Source organism: Brachycentrus maculatus, unplaced genomic scaffold (genome assembly GCF_059751285.1).
Source record: "Brachycentrus maculatus isolate JH-2025_06_01 unplaced genomic scaffold, ASM5975128v1 h1tg000150l, whole genome shotgun sequence".
In the NCBI taxonomy this organism is placed as follows: Eukaryota; Metazoa; Arthropoda; class Insecta; order Trichoptera; family Brachycentridae; genus Brachycentrus; species Brachycentrus maculatus.
In genome coordinates this window covers 366,336-385,107 of record NW_028280903.1, presented here as the reverse complement: position 1 = coordinate 385,107, position 18,772 = coordinate 366,336, and the positions used below count along the sequence as shown (strand labels likewise).

Sequence of the window (18,772 nt, the reverse complement as noted above, 5' to 3'; positions counted from 1 at the left end):
ATACAATTTTCAGATATCTGAGTAGCGTGGTTTTCAATCATGGATAAAATGGTGAATGTTTCACAGTGTATAAATTCACACTTAACCAGTCCATGACATGTTGCAAATTCAAATTCCCTAAATCTCCATATTCCCATTATTCAATTGGTTTTTTCATCTATGTATAGATATAAATAATAATAAAAATATTGAAAACTTTTGTACTTTCTACAAAAAAGCGTAATGGCAGAAACAAATTAAGAATAAGCATTTAAATATAATAATAAGATTTTAATAGATGGCTGTTGTGAATTTTTATGTTTGTCACAAAATTGATCAATATATCTTGGAGTTCCAAAAAAAATTGAGTAGTGTGGTAAATCATGGGTAGAATTGGTGAATGTTGCACCTGTGTAAAGTGATCGCTTAACCAGCATTAAGGTCCATAGACCCTGTGAATACCCAGACTTCCAAACTCATTTTCATCTATGTTGAGAAGTCAAATAAAATTGAAATCATTGAAGTAAACTTTGTTGTTCCTATTTTTACAACCTCGACTGTACGTACAAGCATATGCTTGTACGTACAGTCCAAGAAATATTTCTTGGTAGTAATAAAATACACAAACACTTATACTGTAATATAATATTACACTTATGGTATAAATTGTAACGTGACAGTGTCATTTTGCGTCTTCTTACATTGTTCAAAAGTTCCAGTGCTGTTAATTCAAATTTATTGCACCGAGCTTCAGACCGGATAATCGCAGGTTCAAATCAACACCAATCTGAGTGGATGAACGGTTAAATTAAGTGCACTTTATACACACATGCATGTAAAGGGTCAAGCCAAATATAATAAATGAATCGAAAAAATATTATTTATAAAATAAATCGGTTAAAATAAAGTCCATTTATTTATTATTCGAATTTTTTTCGTATTGTAGGTGTCTTAACTTGAAATGAAACATCTATCCCTTTTTTATATGAAAGAAAACGAAAGCCTGAGCATCCTAGAACTTTAAGTTGGCATTTGGCTGGCTTGAATGATCATTTCATAAACTTGTGTAGCGTTTACATCTGCTTCGTTTACAATTACTTCTGCCCGTTATTGAATATCCATATATTGCATTAATTTTAAGAACTTTTTTTAGATATATATGTAAATGCAATGGTATTGGATTCCTTTGACATGTAAGTAGCATTTTCAATAGATAAAGAAGTATGGGACCATCAAATCAAAGTATATTTATACAGTTTGCTCCGTTTGAACATATAATATTGTTACTTTTCACTGGTTGTATATTCCAAAAATTTACGGAATTTTTTACTCTTTTAGGGGTTTGTCTTACAAATGCCAAAACCATACCTTTTTAATATAACGGAAAGCGTTAAAAAATATATGTGACTGTTACGCTACGGGTTTTTTATTTGTTTATTAGGCCGTTAATTTAAGATTTTTTTCGGTAAAGGCATCGCTGTGTTCGGACATTTTTAGACAGTAAAACAATTTTTTATCGAGTTTAAAGATAAAAAAGGTTATTAAAACGATTATTATTCATTGCTAAATAGGTGAACTAACATATTTTACATTTTGACAGTTTCATTTTGTGATATATTATAAATGTAACAGAGACGAAGGAGTTTTGAGATATGAGACGTCTAAAATAAATCCTGATAGCAATCCGTCCGAGGAAAAATATAATGTCTGTATTATTTTAAAGATATGGACATGTTTAAAATATCCTCAAAATTAATAAATAGTAATGTGACAGTAGCTATTTGTCCAACTGATGATTTTTAAAACAACAAAAACAAAGATAAAGTGCGAAAATAATTTGATTTTCCTAATTTCTACATTTACCCTTCGGAAAATTTACATAATTTAATTAAAGTTATTTTCTAAGCATTTCTTAGTTAACAAAATTGTTGATTTCACAAGAAATTTGAAAATCTTCTCTTACTTTCAATGGTCATGCAATACAGAAATATCTATAACACTACCCGATTGTAAGCATAAACATATCAATCAGCTAAGCTAGCTTTCAAAACGTTGCATTGCGCTCCAACAATTGAAAAACAATCAATCACCGGCATAATAACCCATGAAATTGATTACAAAAACAAGGTTATGACTATCAAAAAATAACTGACGTTTGTTTTTTATAATTTGTTCGACATCAAGCATACTGCAGTATGAAAACATCCTTCCAATAGATTTTCTATGGTGACTATATATTTCATACAATTCAGAATTCAAGGTTTGTGAGTATTTGCATTATACCTTTAATTATATTGAATTTTTACTCAATGTAATTGCATACAAAGAGATTAAGTTTTTTAATATAAGTTTTCCTTGCTAACTACCACATTTTCTTAAAATTTATTGTGACACTTGTTTTGGTGTTGAAAAATGATGCAGAATGCATCGAAACACATGTCGCAATAAATTTTTAGAGATAGTGGTACTTACCAAGTAAAATTTAAATTAAAAATGTTTTATGTTACCACAAAGTAACTGCCGAATCAATTAATGAAAATATTTTTACTGCTTTATTTTTATTGTTTTTTTTCATAGATTTTGAAATAAACTACAAAAATTCACATTTTAATAACTATAAATCACTCACCTTGATAAGTGAAGTTAAAAACTTTTTTTTTTCAGTAAGCTATGATCATAAGAAAATTTACTAACCCTGTATACAGCGCTGTATCATAAAACTTTAATAATACTCTAAGTATGTAAATATGTATTACATTATATCGCTTTTCTATGTAGCTGTGATAAGTGTACGTATTTTCAAATTTCAGTTTGAAAATAATTTAATTTTAAATAATTCAGAATACACTTTTTCCATACTAGAAGATTCCCCGCAATTTCAAATTTACCCGTTTTTCTTGTAATTAATTAAGATTCAAAAACTAAAACAATGTCCTTTGTAACTCGTTTAAAAATAATAAATTATTCCTTTGATAAGGAATTGTTTTCACACAAAAGATACGACACTGAAAAAAAAACAAATTTCTACCCAAAAACGTTGTTCAAAGACTGAAAGGTTTTTTCGTTTGTTTTGTTAATAAATAATTCCGAGTAAAAATTATATGTGGAAACATTTTGTTTTTTCTTTTGATGTTATATTGATATTTTAATAGCTGTACATGACCACGGGGGTCTGTGACTCAATCTAGTTAAATGGAACAGAAAGAGAAGAGAAATACACAAGCACAATTTTCTCATATATTTGATTTAAGAACATTGTATTGCTATTTCGAATCACTATTGTTTTTTTATGTACAACATTTTGAATGCGACTAAATGCTTTTTCACAAATCTGGTTTATCTAGATTTGTGAACAAGTATTTGGACGCTCTTAATATAGTTGTTTGTGAATATAATCCAGGATTTGGACCTCACATACAAATGAAAGAGTTTCTGCTTAGTAAAAAAAGATTCTCTCATCTCATCATAGATGTCTCCAGTGAAATTGTAGTTTATTCAAACAGTTTGTATCGAATTTAAACAACATAATTAGAAGTTCCAAGAATTTGAGTAGCGTGGTTGTCAATCATGGGTAGAATTGGCGAATGTTGCACGTGTGTGACTACGACGGTCACTATGACGGTCGTAAGCCCCGTAAATGCCCAGACTTCTATATTCTTCTTCATCTATGTGGATGTGGAGATGTTTATTTTTTGGAAAACCAACAGATTTTTTTTTAATAACGTAACATAACAAAATAAAATGTAAAAAATCCAATTACAGGTATTCATTTAAAAATAATCTAAAAATGACAGTAATGTACATAAGTATGGCTATAAAATATAATAACTTACATTTATTTATCAAATAATCAAATTGTCAAATAGACATCAATAATATTTCCCTTAAACTTTTGAAAAGAAACATGAATTTTGGTAGGCCTTGGTATGCATTTTAGGGATTTTGAATAAAGTTTTCTTTCTGGTCTGTGCTCCCGGGACTCTAAAATTAATGAGTGATAAAAGCTCTGGGTAATCTACATAATAATTAAAAAATTTATAAAGGAAAATAATGTCAGCAGTGATCCTACGTGTTACGAGCTACGTGTCAAAAAACTACTGTTTTTAGTTGGATGGGTTAGGTTAGGTTAGACATTGTTTCTTAGCAAAAAGCCCGCCATTTCGCGTTTATTCTTTATAAAATATTTGATCAATATTATTACTAACATGAGAAACCATTCACCGACTATACTCAGCGGAACTTCGAGACGCCGGACTGACCTGGGAGGAAGCCAAGAAGATGGCGCGTGACAGAGTGACTTGGAGACGTCTCGAGTTGGCCATATACTCCACCTAGGGAGCGAACATGGAAAGAAGAAGAATAATTAATAATTGCATAAGAGTAAGGATTTATTGAAAGCCTAATAAAAATTAATCAGTTCATTTTTAACTTTATTGTCTACAAAAACTAGCTGAAAAACATTCATTTGTACCAAATTAAACCATGAGGAACCGTATCCAGTGAAACAATTCAACCGAACATTGACGCTCTCTGACCTAAAAAAGAATAATGGTACAATAAAAAATATATGAAAACCCAATACAATGGATGAAAATCGTAGCTAATGACATTATGAACAGCGTTAGTCTCTGTTCATACATTATATACCGTGCACTGTCCATATTTTAATTAATTGTTCGCGCTAGAGCTATAAACTATTGTTTTTATTTAGTATTTGCATATTTCGCTCACTCCTTTCAAGAACGTCATAAATCAAAAATCGTCAATTTTCAGTTTTGCATGTTTTCAGAATGCCCAGAAAATATACTATATTCCAGCAAAAGAGGCATATTTTTAACTTAATATTAGCGGGTAAACCCGCTACAGGGCAGAAAGTGTTGTTTTTGCATTTTGAAGAAAAGGTATTGTTTAATTATTTTTTAAAATTTACTAAATATTTTTCAAAAGCATAAAAAACCTTCAGGTTTTACCTAAAAAGATCTGTTGCACAGTAAAAAGTTCAGTAAGTGGCTTGATATTTATTTTCAATGCATTGTATTATATTTTCAAACTTTAAAAACGTCCTCCAGAAAAATCAAGTTTTTTGATTTAAGACGTTCTTGAAAGGAGTGAGCGATATAAACAAAATAGTTTAGAAAAAATCACACTGCAATTAATTCAGTTTTCTTTTAAATTACAAATATTTCACGTGTATTTTTTATGAATTCGTGTTAAAAATCATTGCTAAGGAGCCAATGGAAAAAATTACAGGCAGTTTGTGGATATCATATGCTCCACATAGGTAGTGTATGTAGATAAATTAAGTTAAATTTTGTTGAGTACAAATTTAGTATTTCGCTATAAAACTGTTCATCCTCTAAAATAATATTAAATATACAATATCATGACACAGAGTATATGAGTTTAATACCGCCATCTATGTTGGGTTGAGAAAAGCTTTTATTTAGCAGAAGCCCTTTCATTGGTATGCAAGATCCGAGCCCAGAATTATTTTTACATATTAGGAAACGCTTAAAAACATTTTTTATGTAGCTTTTAAATTGACCGGTTATTTTTAATCACAACATTTGAGTGTGTCTAAATACTTATTCACAAATCTGGGTTTTTTCAACTAAGGAGTTATTTTTACATTTAAACATCTTCACATAGCTGAAGAAGAATAGAGAAGTCTGGGTATTTATTCTTATTCATCTTTATTGACACACTCAAAATATTATGAAATATAACATTAATAAAATAAGTATTTTTCCTTTATGAGTAATGAGATACTTATTTAGGCAGATAAAATAAATTATAGCTTTAACTTCGTTTTTTTTAAACTTGTGTGATGGGACATACGAGTACCTACTAAACAACTGTTTGAAATCTAAATACCCACGTATTTCATCAACAGTCGACATATGAAAATCACTAAACATGGCTTCCATAAAAAATACCACAATGCGATTTAAATTCTAAAAGGCGTTGATGGCTTTGTTGTTTAGCATCCCGAAAATAGAAAAACTGGTTTCGTTTATTTCATTATTATTTTTATTAATTATTATTTGAATTTGCATATATCGGACACCATACCGGAGCTTCATAGATTTACCTGGGGCAGACGCTGAGGCACTTAGTTATAAGGAAAGAAAGATTATCTTCATAATAATATATAATTGTGTATATTCTCATTCCTTTTTAGTAAGTGACCGGGCCAAGTTTTTATATGTTGCTTCTTTTGATGGATTACTGTACCTGCACACGTGTGTTTAATCACCGTGTAATCAAATCAATTGCTTTTTGAGATACATAAAGTCGAATGGGGAGCTGCACAGCACGTTGATTAAACGCACGTTAATTTTAGTTACATTTTGATTGTTAGTTTATAAAACGCAACTCTTTACCAAAAAGCAGTGTTTGATTCTTAATACGTCATCATTCATCAAATACATTTTCAAAGTAAAAGTAAAGTTTTCCTTCGAAACTTCTCAAAAGAAGTTTTATCGCCAACTAAGGGTGGCGATTCGATGATCAATAATTGGACAATAATTGAGAGTGAAAATACATGAACATGTCACGTTCATAAGGCACATTTTGTTACATGATAGAGAAGAAAGATATAATTTACTATGGTTGTCTAACTTTAGGCGTTTTTCTTTCGGTTTCAGGTGGAGTTTTACCTGGTTTTAATAACAAAGTGAATGATACCTCGCATATCCCACCATTAACACGGAATAACCTTTTTTGGTATTAATTTTGCTTTGCTGTCGAAATGCCATTGTTTTTTCGCCTTATATTATCACAAAATATCCATTTTTCGTCCCCTATTGTCCCAAAAAATCACAAATCGTGACAAAAATCGTGCTTTATCTTAAAACATAATTAAAAACTGCATATATTCAGGCGCGTTTCTTTGTTATCGGCAGATAGCTCATGGGGCTTGCAAATAACCGTCCTAAGCACATTCCGAATACGGTTTAAATAAAACTGCTCCATAGACCAAGAAGATCCGACTTTCTGACTTTATTATTTAATAGATTGAAGTGCATCAGATGAAAACTGGTTCAAATCTGATCGTTTCAAATGAATGGCATAATTCCTGGTTCATTTATTATGATCGAATATATTTATATGATTTATTCAACGCATTTAACAGTGAGTTGAATAAATCATAAGCTAATTCAAAATGTGTGTTACATTCATGTTATTTATTCATACATTGATTCAAATTAAATTTACATTACACTTAATTATATAATTTACATAATTCACGACAATCCAGTCATCGGGGATGCGGATAAACCCATCTCAAAATAATTTTACTATTATAGTTTGGTAAAAATTCATAGATTATTTTGTTTTATTTTTTCATTTATTGATTCAGCAGTAACTTTGAGGTAATATATTTCCATTTTTAAATTAAGTTTTACTTGGTTTATACGTTTCTTAATATGTTTCTGTGGTTAACTACAATTGGCTTGTTTAATGTATTTCTTTTAGTTGTTTTGTTTTACATATGTTGCTGTTGTTAGCCCAAATAATAAAAAAAATTCCACTGATAGTGGCATTTACCAATCAAAACATAAATTATTTTTATTCTATTTTGTTATGTTATGTACAATACAAAACATTAATCCACGATTAGTGGATAGATTCGAGTAGCATAGATCTATTTATCGCTTTGTTTTATTACGAACAATCAAGAGAAATTAAAGTTGGCCATTTTTTAAACAATCGTTTTATAAATAACGCACAGATAAGGAAAACTTTTTCAAAAAAAGCAACAACAAAAAAAAGGAAAAAAATCTGGACCTCGATTACATACTCATTACATTAAATAAGAGCTTATGTTTTTATATGTATACATATATTACAAACCTAATGGATGCCGTTAATAGGTAGAAATCATGATTGGTCAGATCAAAGAGCCCTGTAGACGGTAGAAAGGTAATAAATTTTTACCTCACTTATAAAAATTACCTAATTTTTTATAAAACGGGCAATTGAAATGATTACCAATATTTTTTATGCGCCTTAATCATTGTTCATAAATTTGAGCTTTTTCCACTGAAGAGATACTTTACAAAAAAAATGGAAGTCTGGATATCTACAGGGCTTACGACCTGTCATAAGAAGAATTAATTCACGCGTGAATGGTACATGGGTAGAATGTTTTGGAAAATGTATTTGAAGTTATCGCTTAAAGTAAAGTCGTAATCCCATTAAATATCCAGACTTCTATATTCTTATTCGTGTATGTTGAGACACCAATAAAAAAAGATGACTGTTATAGCGTTCCATTTACGGTGAATAAGAGAATTTTGAGTTATGTAAATATTATCAATTTTATAGACCTTCCCATGAATGCTTTAACAAAAAAATGTATGTTTTATTTTTATGTTTATTGGATAAATAACGATCAAAATAATATTGCATCACGTTGATGCAATGTTTATTTGATCATCATATATTGATCGGTGACCTATGCACCATTGGGTCAGAAGTAGTAGTAGTAGTAGATAGTTTAATAGAAAAATATCAGTACTTAAAAATGCCGCCGACAATTTTCATCACAGTATATTTATTGCACTTTTAACATTTTCAATTTTAGAATCAATGTTTTAATATTCCACTGAAATCGAAAAATAAGTTATGGATACCGAAATAAAGTTGACATTATAAGATATGTAAAAAATGCACAAAAAGTGGTGTGCAAATAACAAAAAACGTGGATGAAATTTCAACAGCATTTTTACAATCTTGACTATGTTATTATTAACCGAATTCCTCAGTAGATAATTCTAATTTTGAATCTGTCATTCTCACATCTAGTTTTTAATTTTTATATTTTAACTGATTTTTTATTATTATTTATAATGATAATTATTTATATTATTATGAGTTCAGTTATAGCAACAACAAAAAGTAAACGAAAACCATACTGGCAGTAAACAATGGAGTCCTGGTTCCGACCCTAATGTATGGACGTGAAACATGGAGTTGGTAAACAAGGATAAAAGTACACTGAATGCAGTCGAAATGCGTTCTCTCAGAGGAATATGTGGCAGAATGTTGTATTAAAGATGTTCAAATGGTGATATAAGGAAAAAATGCAGGGCCAAGTGAAGCATTATCGATTAATTGAGAAAGGTGTGTTGAGTGGTTTTACATGATCGAATAAGTGAGGAAAGGATAATAAAACGAATTTATGCGGCGAATGTGGTTGGTAACAGAAGCAGAGGGAGACCGAGAAAAACTTTACACGATCTCAAGTATTTCAAATAATTGAAAGTGGACAAGGTCAGAATTCGGAATAATCGGCGAGTATGTAACATAGAGGAGATGCATGGATGTGGAAGAGTCGAAGATTGTTTCCAAAGACAGATCAGTATGGCGTTTTCTTATCTCTGCCTACCCATGCCGGGAAGCGTTGTGATGATTAGTAAGTTAGTTTTTAAAGATTATTGATCACCTTTATTAAAATCGAGTCATAAGTGTAAAAAACATCTAACAAGATTTAAATGATGAGGGGGTATTATTATGTATATGTATACCACAAACTTCACCTTATTCTACGTACTGTATTCTTTCTTCGGCGATGTTTTTATTTATTTATTATTTAGGTGTATAAAAAACGTGTGTGAGTAAAATCCCCGGGCAAGGAATGTGCACACTTGGAGCGGTCTCGAGGCGTATTTATTATGGGCTCTCGACAAGAGTTACTCATTCAAGGCACGAAGGCACTGTGAGGAAGACTTGTGAAATAAAAGCCTATTATTGAACTCGTTCGCGGTCGAATCTGTGCAGTGATTGTGAAATCAAGCGCAATACCGGACATCGAATTGCAAGTGCGTGAAAGAAGATTATCATTGGGTATGTATCAAACAAATTTTGGGTAAATTCATTTATTGATTCGGCGGTCATTTTGTGATAAAATGAATCAATTTCAACTTTAAGTTTTACTTGGTAAATACCACTATATCTTTAGATCTATTGTGACATGGTGTGTTTCAATGCTTTCTACATCATTTTCAAATACCGTATTTGAAAATGATGCGGAATGCATAGATTTTAAGAAGTCGTGGTATTTATTAAGTAAAACTTAAATTTAAATCAATTATGTAGCCAACTAATGTGGAAAATTTTAACTTTGACGCTAACAGGGAAAAAATTGTCGTTTGAATTTAAAATACCCAAAATTTGCAGATTGCATCCTATGGCTTTGAACCTTATTCACTTTTATTATAATTGAGTTATTATTTAAATTTATAATATATGCAACCGTATTATAATAACTTATAACCCTCATTTTATGGATGGAACCAATTACAATTACATTTATATATTTGAGTCGTGACAAGTGTTATATTACCATGTACATATGTGTGCCATCCAAAACTGTAGTTATTTTTTTATATACTTTACGACATTTTTTTAATTATGTATTTGAATTTGTAAAATAACACATATTTACCTATGATCTACCATACTTATTCAATGTAATTGATTTAACCCTTTTTTAACAGTATTTTTATAGTAAGATAGAAATATCAATAAAAATGATAAATTTGAATGATTTATATTATGCCATTTATGAAAAATACTACCTCAAGGACGCTTTACTGTGAATGAATTGGGGAAAAGATGATGGTGGAAATTATTCAGCAAACAAATGTGTTTTAGTTTTTTTTCTAAAGATCATTTCACTCTTACCTTTTTTACCCGCCAATGTACATTATATGATTGAAATATTTATTTAGTAAATATACAAAAACACAACTTGACCACATGTCCAAAAAATACAGTCAAATATGTGTTTTTAAATAGTACGCATTATACATTCGATTCATTAATATTATCGTTTTTGGAGGGTTACATACGTGTGATCCCATCATTTGTACTCATATATAATATACATACAATAAACTCGTATTTTAGCATACGTACATAGATTCTTGTTCATCACGATTTGTGTGTATAATAACATCATACTTAATTACAGACTATCGGCAGTTTATTATTAACTCGGTATACCCGGCCATGCGATGCTGAGGCTCAGTCTGGTTAAATTGTAAAGAAAGATAATTAAAAGCACTCATTTCTGATTTGTTTCATTTTACAATGTTGTGCAATGAAAATATTAAAATCCATGAAACAACAATGCCATCGAGAAAAATCTATGCGACAACATCTGTCAAGGAGCACTCTCTCTGCCATGTCTAATATTTAGTAATGCTTGTATTGCTGTTACATTCAACAGATGGTATTGCGATTGAAGTAAAAAAAACTGTTTTTTAAACATATTTTTTCAAGCGTTCATTCGAATGCAACGTTGTGTCGAAATTTCAAAGCTGTCGGTGATTAGCTTTAGTAAATTTAAGATTTTTAATAAATAAATAATTTTCATTTATATAGATGGATAGTTTGATACTAACTAGTTACTATAGATTATCACAAAGGCAAAAAAATAACACAAAATAATTTAAAAAAGCCAAAACCCTCTAAATAAATAAAAATAAATGTCTGAACTATCATAAGATCAATGAAACTATATTCAAGGTAGGAGCACATATACAATAGTTTTCACAATGCTAGACAGAGATATGTAAATACGTATGGGCATTTAACATTATTGACAAAAATGAGAAATGTGTTGTTGAGATGGTCTCAACATGTTGAACCTATGAGTGAGGAAGACCTACAAAAACTGCAAGTTCAAGTATTTCAGGGCGTGGACAGGTCAGGAGTCTAAATTTAAAAGTCAACGGATTTGTATGATAAATGATAACATAGCGCTCACTCCTTTCAAGAACGTCATAAATCAAAAAACTAGATTTTTCAGGAGAACGTTTTTAAAGTTAAAAAATATAATACAATGTATTAAAAATAAATATCAAGCCACTTACTGAAATTTTTATTTTGCAACAGATCTTTTTAAGACCTGACGGTTTTTTCTCCATTTGAAAAATATTCAGTTTATTAAAAAAAAATTAAACAATACATTTTCTCCAAAATGCAAAAACAACATTTTGTGACCTGTAGCGTGTAAATATTAAGTAAAAAATATGCCTCTTTTGCTGGGATTTAGTACATTTTCTGGGCATTCCGAAAACATGCACAACTGAAAATTGACGATTTTTTATTTATGACGTTCTTGAAAGGAGTGAGCGATAGATGTTCGAATGGTGAAATAAGGAAAAAGTTCAAGACAGATAGGCATTATTGAGAAAATTAAGAAAGGTGGTTTTAGATGGTTTGGACAATTGGAACCAATGAGTGTTGAAAGTACTGTAAAACAAATTTATAAGGAGAATTACTAAATTCCACTAAGACCTACGAAAATGCTGCAAGATCAAGTATATATTTCAAACTCTTAAACGTAGATAAGAATCTAAATGATCGGTGGGTATATATGTATGAAGAGATGTGTCAATATGGAAGAGACGAATAATGTTTTCAAAGACAGAGTGACGTACAATAGTTTTGTATCCTTGGAGAGAAGTGGAGAAGTTTTATTACAGTTTTCGTACAATTTAATACCCGTTTACAGGAATTTGTGACGAGATCTGTAGATAATAAATATCCTTTCAAATTAACTACAGATCGGTAAATTGGTTAAATGTTAAAAGTGGAAAAAATAATTTCGTATCTGCCTTACATATTTAAAAGAAGTAAGATACTTGTGAATTTCACTTTTACTGGTTATGGAGGCGAATTGTTGATAAGAATCAAAAATCGTCTCCAATAAATAATCGAATGAGCCTTTAAAAATCTTGCAGTTACATAACTGAGTTTCACTCCGCCTCAAAATAATATTTATGCGTCTGGTAAAACTATAAAATGCGTCCATTTTGCCTCTGAAAGCATTCAACAAAACAAATATTAGTCGCGATTTATAATGCAAGGAATTTTATGAATCCTTTCCGTAATATAATACGTAAGCAAAAACCTCTTTTTGATACTAAAGTTTTTTCCATGATTTGTACAACATAACATAAAATCATTAAATTTTTCCCTCAACCACAACTATTTTCAACGTAATAGGTAATCATTATCTAGGCGTATAATATTTACTATTTACATTTACATCAGTTGGGTTTTTCCGGACGTTGCTACGATGTCACCAAATAAATACATATTTTCCGTTTTCAAAAATAAATTTTAATATACCAAACAACATGTGGATAATTTTTATCGTACTTCTCAAATCCCGCGTCAAAAACTCATTAAAATTAAATTGCGTCAGCATTACTTAATTATTATTTTATTTTTAATGTGAAATTTGGTAACTGAGTTTGGTTTTGAGGTCCCGGGTTTATATATCTTATTTTTCCTGGTTCCATCCCAACTTATTGTCTTTATAGACTATTGGGATCAGCTCTCCTCGTCCTTAGGTTGAAGGTCCTTCTGTTATGGGCAACGTCACCTAAACCATGGCATTGAATTATGTTTTATTTCTGCAGCATCCATGAATTCAATGAATTTCGAGGAAGATCCATCCAGGGTTTTTTTTTCTTTCTGACTCCATCCCTACTTACTGTCTTTGTAAACAGTTCAGTTCTCCTCGTCCTCAGGTTTTAGGTCCATCTTTGCAGCATCCATGAACTCTGTCACCTAGGCCATGGCTTCTTATTATTTTTCCTTTCTGCAGCATTCATGAATTCTTTGGATTCTTTCGATGAAGATCCATTTCAGATTTATATATTTCTTAGTTTAAATCCATTTTATTAAAATTATTATTCTTTCGGTGCCGTAATCGAAATCAGACGTTAGAGTCCTAAATATGTATTAACATAATCCAAAGAAACTCCACAAGTAATGAAGAACTTAACCAAAAACCTGAGATTTTGATTGATTATGATGGATTGTGATACAAAAACAATAAAATTATGATGTAATCACAAAAAAACGAATTAATGCTTTAATAAAACTGAAAATTATCTTTAGATAGTTTAGTTTTCCTTTAGAAAAAAAACTCTCAAATTTGACATTACGAAACTCAAAAACAAAACAAAGACCTTTACCCAAACCTCTTTGCACACCAAACATAGATTTAAGAATACGTGGGAAAATAACTTAAAACCAAAATTAAATTTGTAAAATTGAAATCCCAAAAGTGATGCGTAATTCAGTAAAATATAAACATATGAGAGAAAATAACAATTCATCGGAATATTTACAGTTCGTAGCGTGTCATACCTTCGCTAAAATTCATTACTCTTGTTTTATCTACAACTTAACATAACATGACAAGTCAAACGTGATAATAAAACAACATAAGAGGAATGAATCATGGTGTACTTAGATATTACACGAGGGCTCAGTAAATGGCTATAACCATTTTGATTTTCAAGGTTGAAAGGTTACTTTAGCTCAAGGTTGTAGAGTCTGAATGTCACATTTTCCGGAACCGGACACAATACTGTTAATATTACTAATTGATGTAATTCAAATCCGCTAATCACGAGGCGCCATCGTCGTGAATCATGCAAACAAAATTTGTATTTCTAGGAAGTTTATTTTTTGCCTTTCTTACGCACTTTCAACAAGGAAATAAATTTTTAATAAATATGCAATAAAACAGGTTGACTCACTGAACTTATCTACGACTTACATGTGTGTATCTTCATACTACTCGCGCTATTCATATAAGGGGTAGGCAGAGAATAAAACACCACATAATTTGTCACTCAGATCAGATAATAAAACACCACATCAATCTTCGGCTCTTCTACTTTCATGCATCTCCTCATACATACCCGTCAATTATTCAGACTCTTGACCTGATCACGACTAAGTATTTGAAATATTTTATCATACCAAGTTTTCTTCAGTCTTCCTTAGCTCCCTTTTCCAACTAAATTCGCCTCATAATTTAGTCTTACCGATCTTTTATCACTCATTCATTCCAAATATCCAAACTATCTCAACACACCTTTCTTAATTTCATCGATAATGCTTATCTTTGCCGTGCATTCTTTCCTTATTTCACCATTCGAACATCTATCATACTGTATGATAGATGTTCGAATGGTGAAATAAGGAAAGAATACACGGCAAAGATAAGCATTATCGATGAAATTAAGAAAGGTGTGTTGAGATAGTTTGGATGATGTATGATTCATACATCGTCTAGCCGCATATTCGTCAGAGGGATCGCATTTCGATCGCGTTCAATCTACTTTTACCCTTCTTTTGCCAACTCCATGATTCGCCTCCTTGCTGCTTTCCTCAATATTCCTTGATAGGCGAAGATCCTACTAAAAGCAACACTTACTCAGATGTTTTTTCAGCCTTAAAAAATCACTGATATGTTTTGTTTTTTATGTCGGATTTTATCAGATGTCGGACATTACACCATATTGTTTTGTGTTTTTGTTTATAAATCTACCAAAAATGACTAATGCACCTATTTACGCGTGTTATTTGATCACTTGTACACACATTTAAAGTAGCACTAAACGACTAATTACGGTACATGCTTAATTACAACACAAACAATTTTAAGCTGACTCAAAATAATTGAAAAATAATTATTGATAGATGAATCTTCATTTTGTTTAGGCATGTGATTCAAACGAGTGAAGAAATGCATGTAGTTGGAAATAAAAGCAAGAAATTCCGAGAAAAACTTGGCATAATCAAGTATTTTAAATATGTGATCGTGGCTAAGTAAGGAGTCGGAATAATAGGCGGGTATAAGGAGATGCACAATGTGGAAGAGGTGAAGATTGTTTTCAAAGAAAGATTGGTGTAGCTATCTCTTAGAAATTACAACTTATATACGAAAAGCATTAGGAAACAGTGTATATGGTATAAGTATATACATCTTTCAACAATTAACGCAATAAGAATAGTGATCGTAGCATGAGTGTATAAAGTGATCACTTATGCCGGCCAAATGCCAGGTCGTAACCGCTGGAATGCTTGGACTTCCATCTTTATTCGTATAAAAGCAAAAGATGCCTCATCTCAGTTGAGGCACCCACACACATGAATTATACATATATTGATACATCATCCGTATAGTAAATAATCCAGTGTCTGATATAATGAATCATTTTGAAAAAGATAAATTTCATCAATGTGCAACATTCTGAATTACTCTCATAGTTGATAAACCGTATTAATTGATCGTTAAATGATTTATATACATCATTATATGTATCTCATTTAATACTATCGTTTCACACCACACATACAAATTTCAGTGCTGCCGTATATCTATTGACATTTTTCTTTTGCTCACAATTTTTTCTTATTTTTTTAGAAAGCAGAGCTCATCAACATTATTTCACTGAAGGGTTTACCACCAGAAAATTAAAATGATACTAATGTATTCAACTTTTTTATTAGGTAAGTTCTCCTTATTAAAATTGTACAATTTGTTGAGAGAATCCTCAATTTCATTTGTTTATTTATCAGTTTTCTTTTTAATTTTTGTTGTTTTTCTGTAATGTAACTTAAAGATAGAGATCTCTCATAAAATGATCTCTACTTTCAAAAATAATACGGAAATAGTATTATTTCTTTATTTATTTTCATACTAAACTATATGAAGGAAGTGTGAAAGCCTCTAAGGTTCATAATATGGTATATACATTATTACAAAACAATGAAAAAATAAATTGAAATATGTATGTAATATGAATAATTGAATGAAATAACAGTGTACTGTAGTAGGTATACGAAAATAAAATGATATTAAAAATACATAAATACATACACACATCACATACGAGGGCTGTTCAATTGATACATAGTCTGATGTCATAAAATAAAATGTACTTTATTTAGTTACATGTTTGAGTACCGTAGGTACAAATAAAGTCATCAAATAAGTCATCTTCCCGACGCACACGCTTATCCCAACTGTGTTTTCACTTTAAGAAACAGTCCCGGAACGCTTCTTTTGTGATGTCTTTCAGCTCCTTTGTTGCATTTGCCTTATATCTTGGGAATCGTCTAAAATCTTCTTCCTTTCTAAGGTCTTTTGAGTTGGATGAATAAGAGTAAGTAAGAAGGAGCGAGGTCAAGTGAGTAGGGAAGGTGAGGAAGAACAGTGATTGAGTGTTTGGCCAAAAACTCAAGAGTTATGGAACATGAATGAGCTGAAGCTGATAAAATGGCAACGATTATGACAACGCTCAACCTTACTTACCTGATATCGCTCCCTCTAGCTTATCCTCGCTCCCCAAATACATTTTTTTAATTGTGAATCTCTTTTAGTTTCAGTCTCTGCCGTTATATCTACACCAGTATATTGGAAAGGCCTTTCGAGAAACAAACGTGAGGAAAATTTATTACTCACTCGAGATAGCCTCCCAGAGTCGGAAAACAAATACTTAAATATACCAAACTACGAAGAAAATACAGGATATGTCCCATCAGATCTACCTAAAAACTTCAAAGGATCGGGGAGCGCCGATTTCGCCTTTAGCGATGAGAGTTATTCACCAGAAATAAGACCAATAAACACAGACAAAATATATTTTGAAACCAACAGTCCAAAGATCTCAGAAGTTCTGAAAAATACTTATAATTATAATAAGAAGGATGATAATCCTGTAAAAGAAACCTCTTATAGTTTCCATAGCAATTTTGATCTACCTGAATTGAATTTAAATGAGCAATGGAGACCTAAACCAAAACCGTGGGCAGCGCCAAATGTAATAACAGTTGAAAATAAGAATGAAGATGATTGGAGTAATATTGTGTTTCTACCAGACTCGTACGAATTTGAAGGTATTCCAAGCAGACCAAATAATCAAGTGGTCCAATTTACAACATCAACCGAAGAACCTTTTTCCACAACCACAGAATCGCGATTGGTCAATGCTTGCCAACTGAGTTGTCACAAAAGGATCACAAATGAGTATAATCCTATGTGCGGAAGTGATGGAGTAACTTATTTCAATCCTGGGAAACTAAGCTGTGCCAAGAAATGTGGAAGAAGTAAGTGAAAATTTATATAATTCTGTTGTGGCTCAATCAGTTAAATGGAAAATAAAAAGACATTTTACATTCCTATATGTATTCTTCTCCATCTTACTCCTCATTACTGAGGGTTGTAAACCTTGTGGAATCAATGACTCTTCTCCAGTTATCCCTTGACTGCGCTGCACTTAGTGCTCCAACCACCAAGGAGCCTGCTTATATGCATAATCTCACAAAATGTATAATTGAAAAGATTATGAAAAGTTATTCCAAGGCGTAATAAGTAAATGGAGCGAATGGATAGTAAGAAAATGACTATGAAAGTATATTTGGTAAACAAGGACGTCGAAAAAAGATTTGGCACGACAAGATTAATCAGAACCTAAAATCTGGTAGTGTCAAAAGTCTACCTAATCAGAGGGCGTGTAAGATAAGATGTATGGATCTGAAGGAAGCTAGGAATGTATGTCAGAACAGAAGAGTGTGCGTTCCATCCTCTCTGCTTACCCCTGCCGAGAAATGGTGTGATGATAGTTATAGTAGCAGTAAATAGTTAAAAGTCTTGGAATTTGATTGAGTTAAAAAGGGTTAAATTTATTTATCTACCCATTTCTTCTTCTGTCTTCACCTATGGTAGAAACGACCATGCACTATTTATTAACAGATAAAGTTTACTATCAGTATTTTATTTATTTATTTATTTTTTACAGAAATACGAAAAAGCAGACACTCAACCTGTGGTCCTTTTGCACCAGTTGTTTAACTCAATTTATTTTAAGTCATAACTCCTTAATTTTTAAGATAAGTGTGTCATTTTAGTGCTAAGTTATCAAATAAACTGTTTATTTATAGGGAAAAAATAAAACTTTTTGAAATA

The 18,772-nt window shown here is 31.0% G+C and overlaps 1 protein-coding gene across 2 annotated transcripts; it reads left to right on the top strand.

Moving 5' to 3' along the window:
* The first annotated feature begins 588 nt into the window (after nucleotides 1-588).
* On the top strand, nucleotides 589-18,772 carry LOC148308760 (uncharacterized). Of its 2 annotated transcripts, none has more exons than XM_088261191.1 (4): nucleotides 589-748; nucleotides 16,229-16,314; nucleotides 17,188-17,913; nucleotides 18,606-18,772. In XM_088261191.1, exons 2-4 carry the CDS (start codon nucleotides 16,284-16,286, stop codon nucleotides 18,656-18,658), a joined length of 810 nt encoding a protein of 269 aa, XP_088117317.1. In that variant the 5' UTR covers nucleotides 589-748; nucleotides 16,229-16,283; the 3' UTR covers nucleotides 18,659-18,772. The 2 variants fall into 2 exon arrangements, with proteins under 2 accessions (XP_088117317.1, XP_088117316.1); XM_088261190.1 differs by lacking the exon at nucleotides 589-748 and adding an exon at nucleotides 9,684-9,831.

Bases quoted from the DNA above. Each gene is read 5' to 3' on its own strand.
- LOC148308760 (XM_088261191.1), top strand. From the start codon at position 16,284: ATGATACTAATGTATTCAACTTTTTTATTAG. The intron at 16,315-17,187 runs GTAAGTTCTCCT...AATCTCTTTTAG, and splicing joins GTATTCAACTTTTTTATTAG to TTTCAGTCTCTGCCGTTATA. The intron at 17,914-18,605 runs GTAAGTGAAAAT...TATTTTTTACAG, and splicing joins TGCCAAGAAATGTGGAAGAA to AAATACGAAAAAGCAGACAC.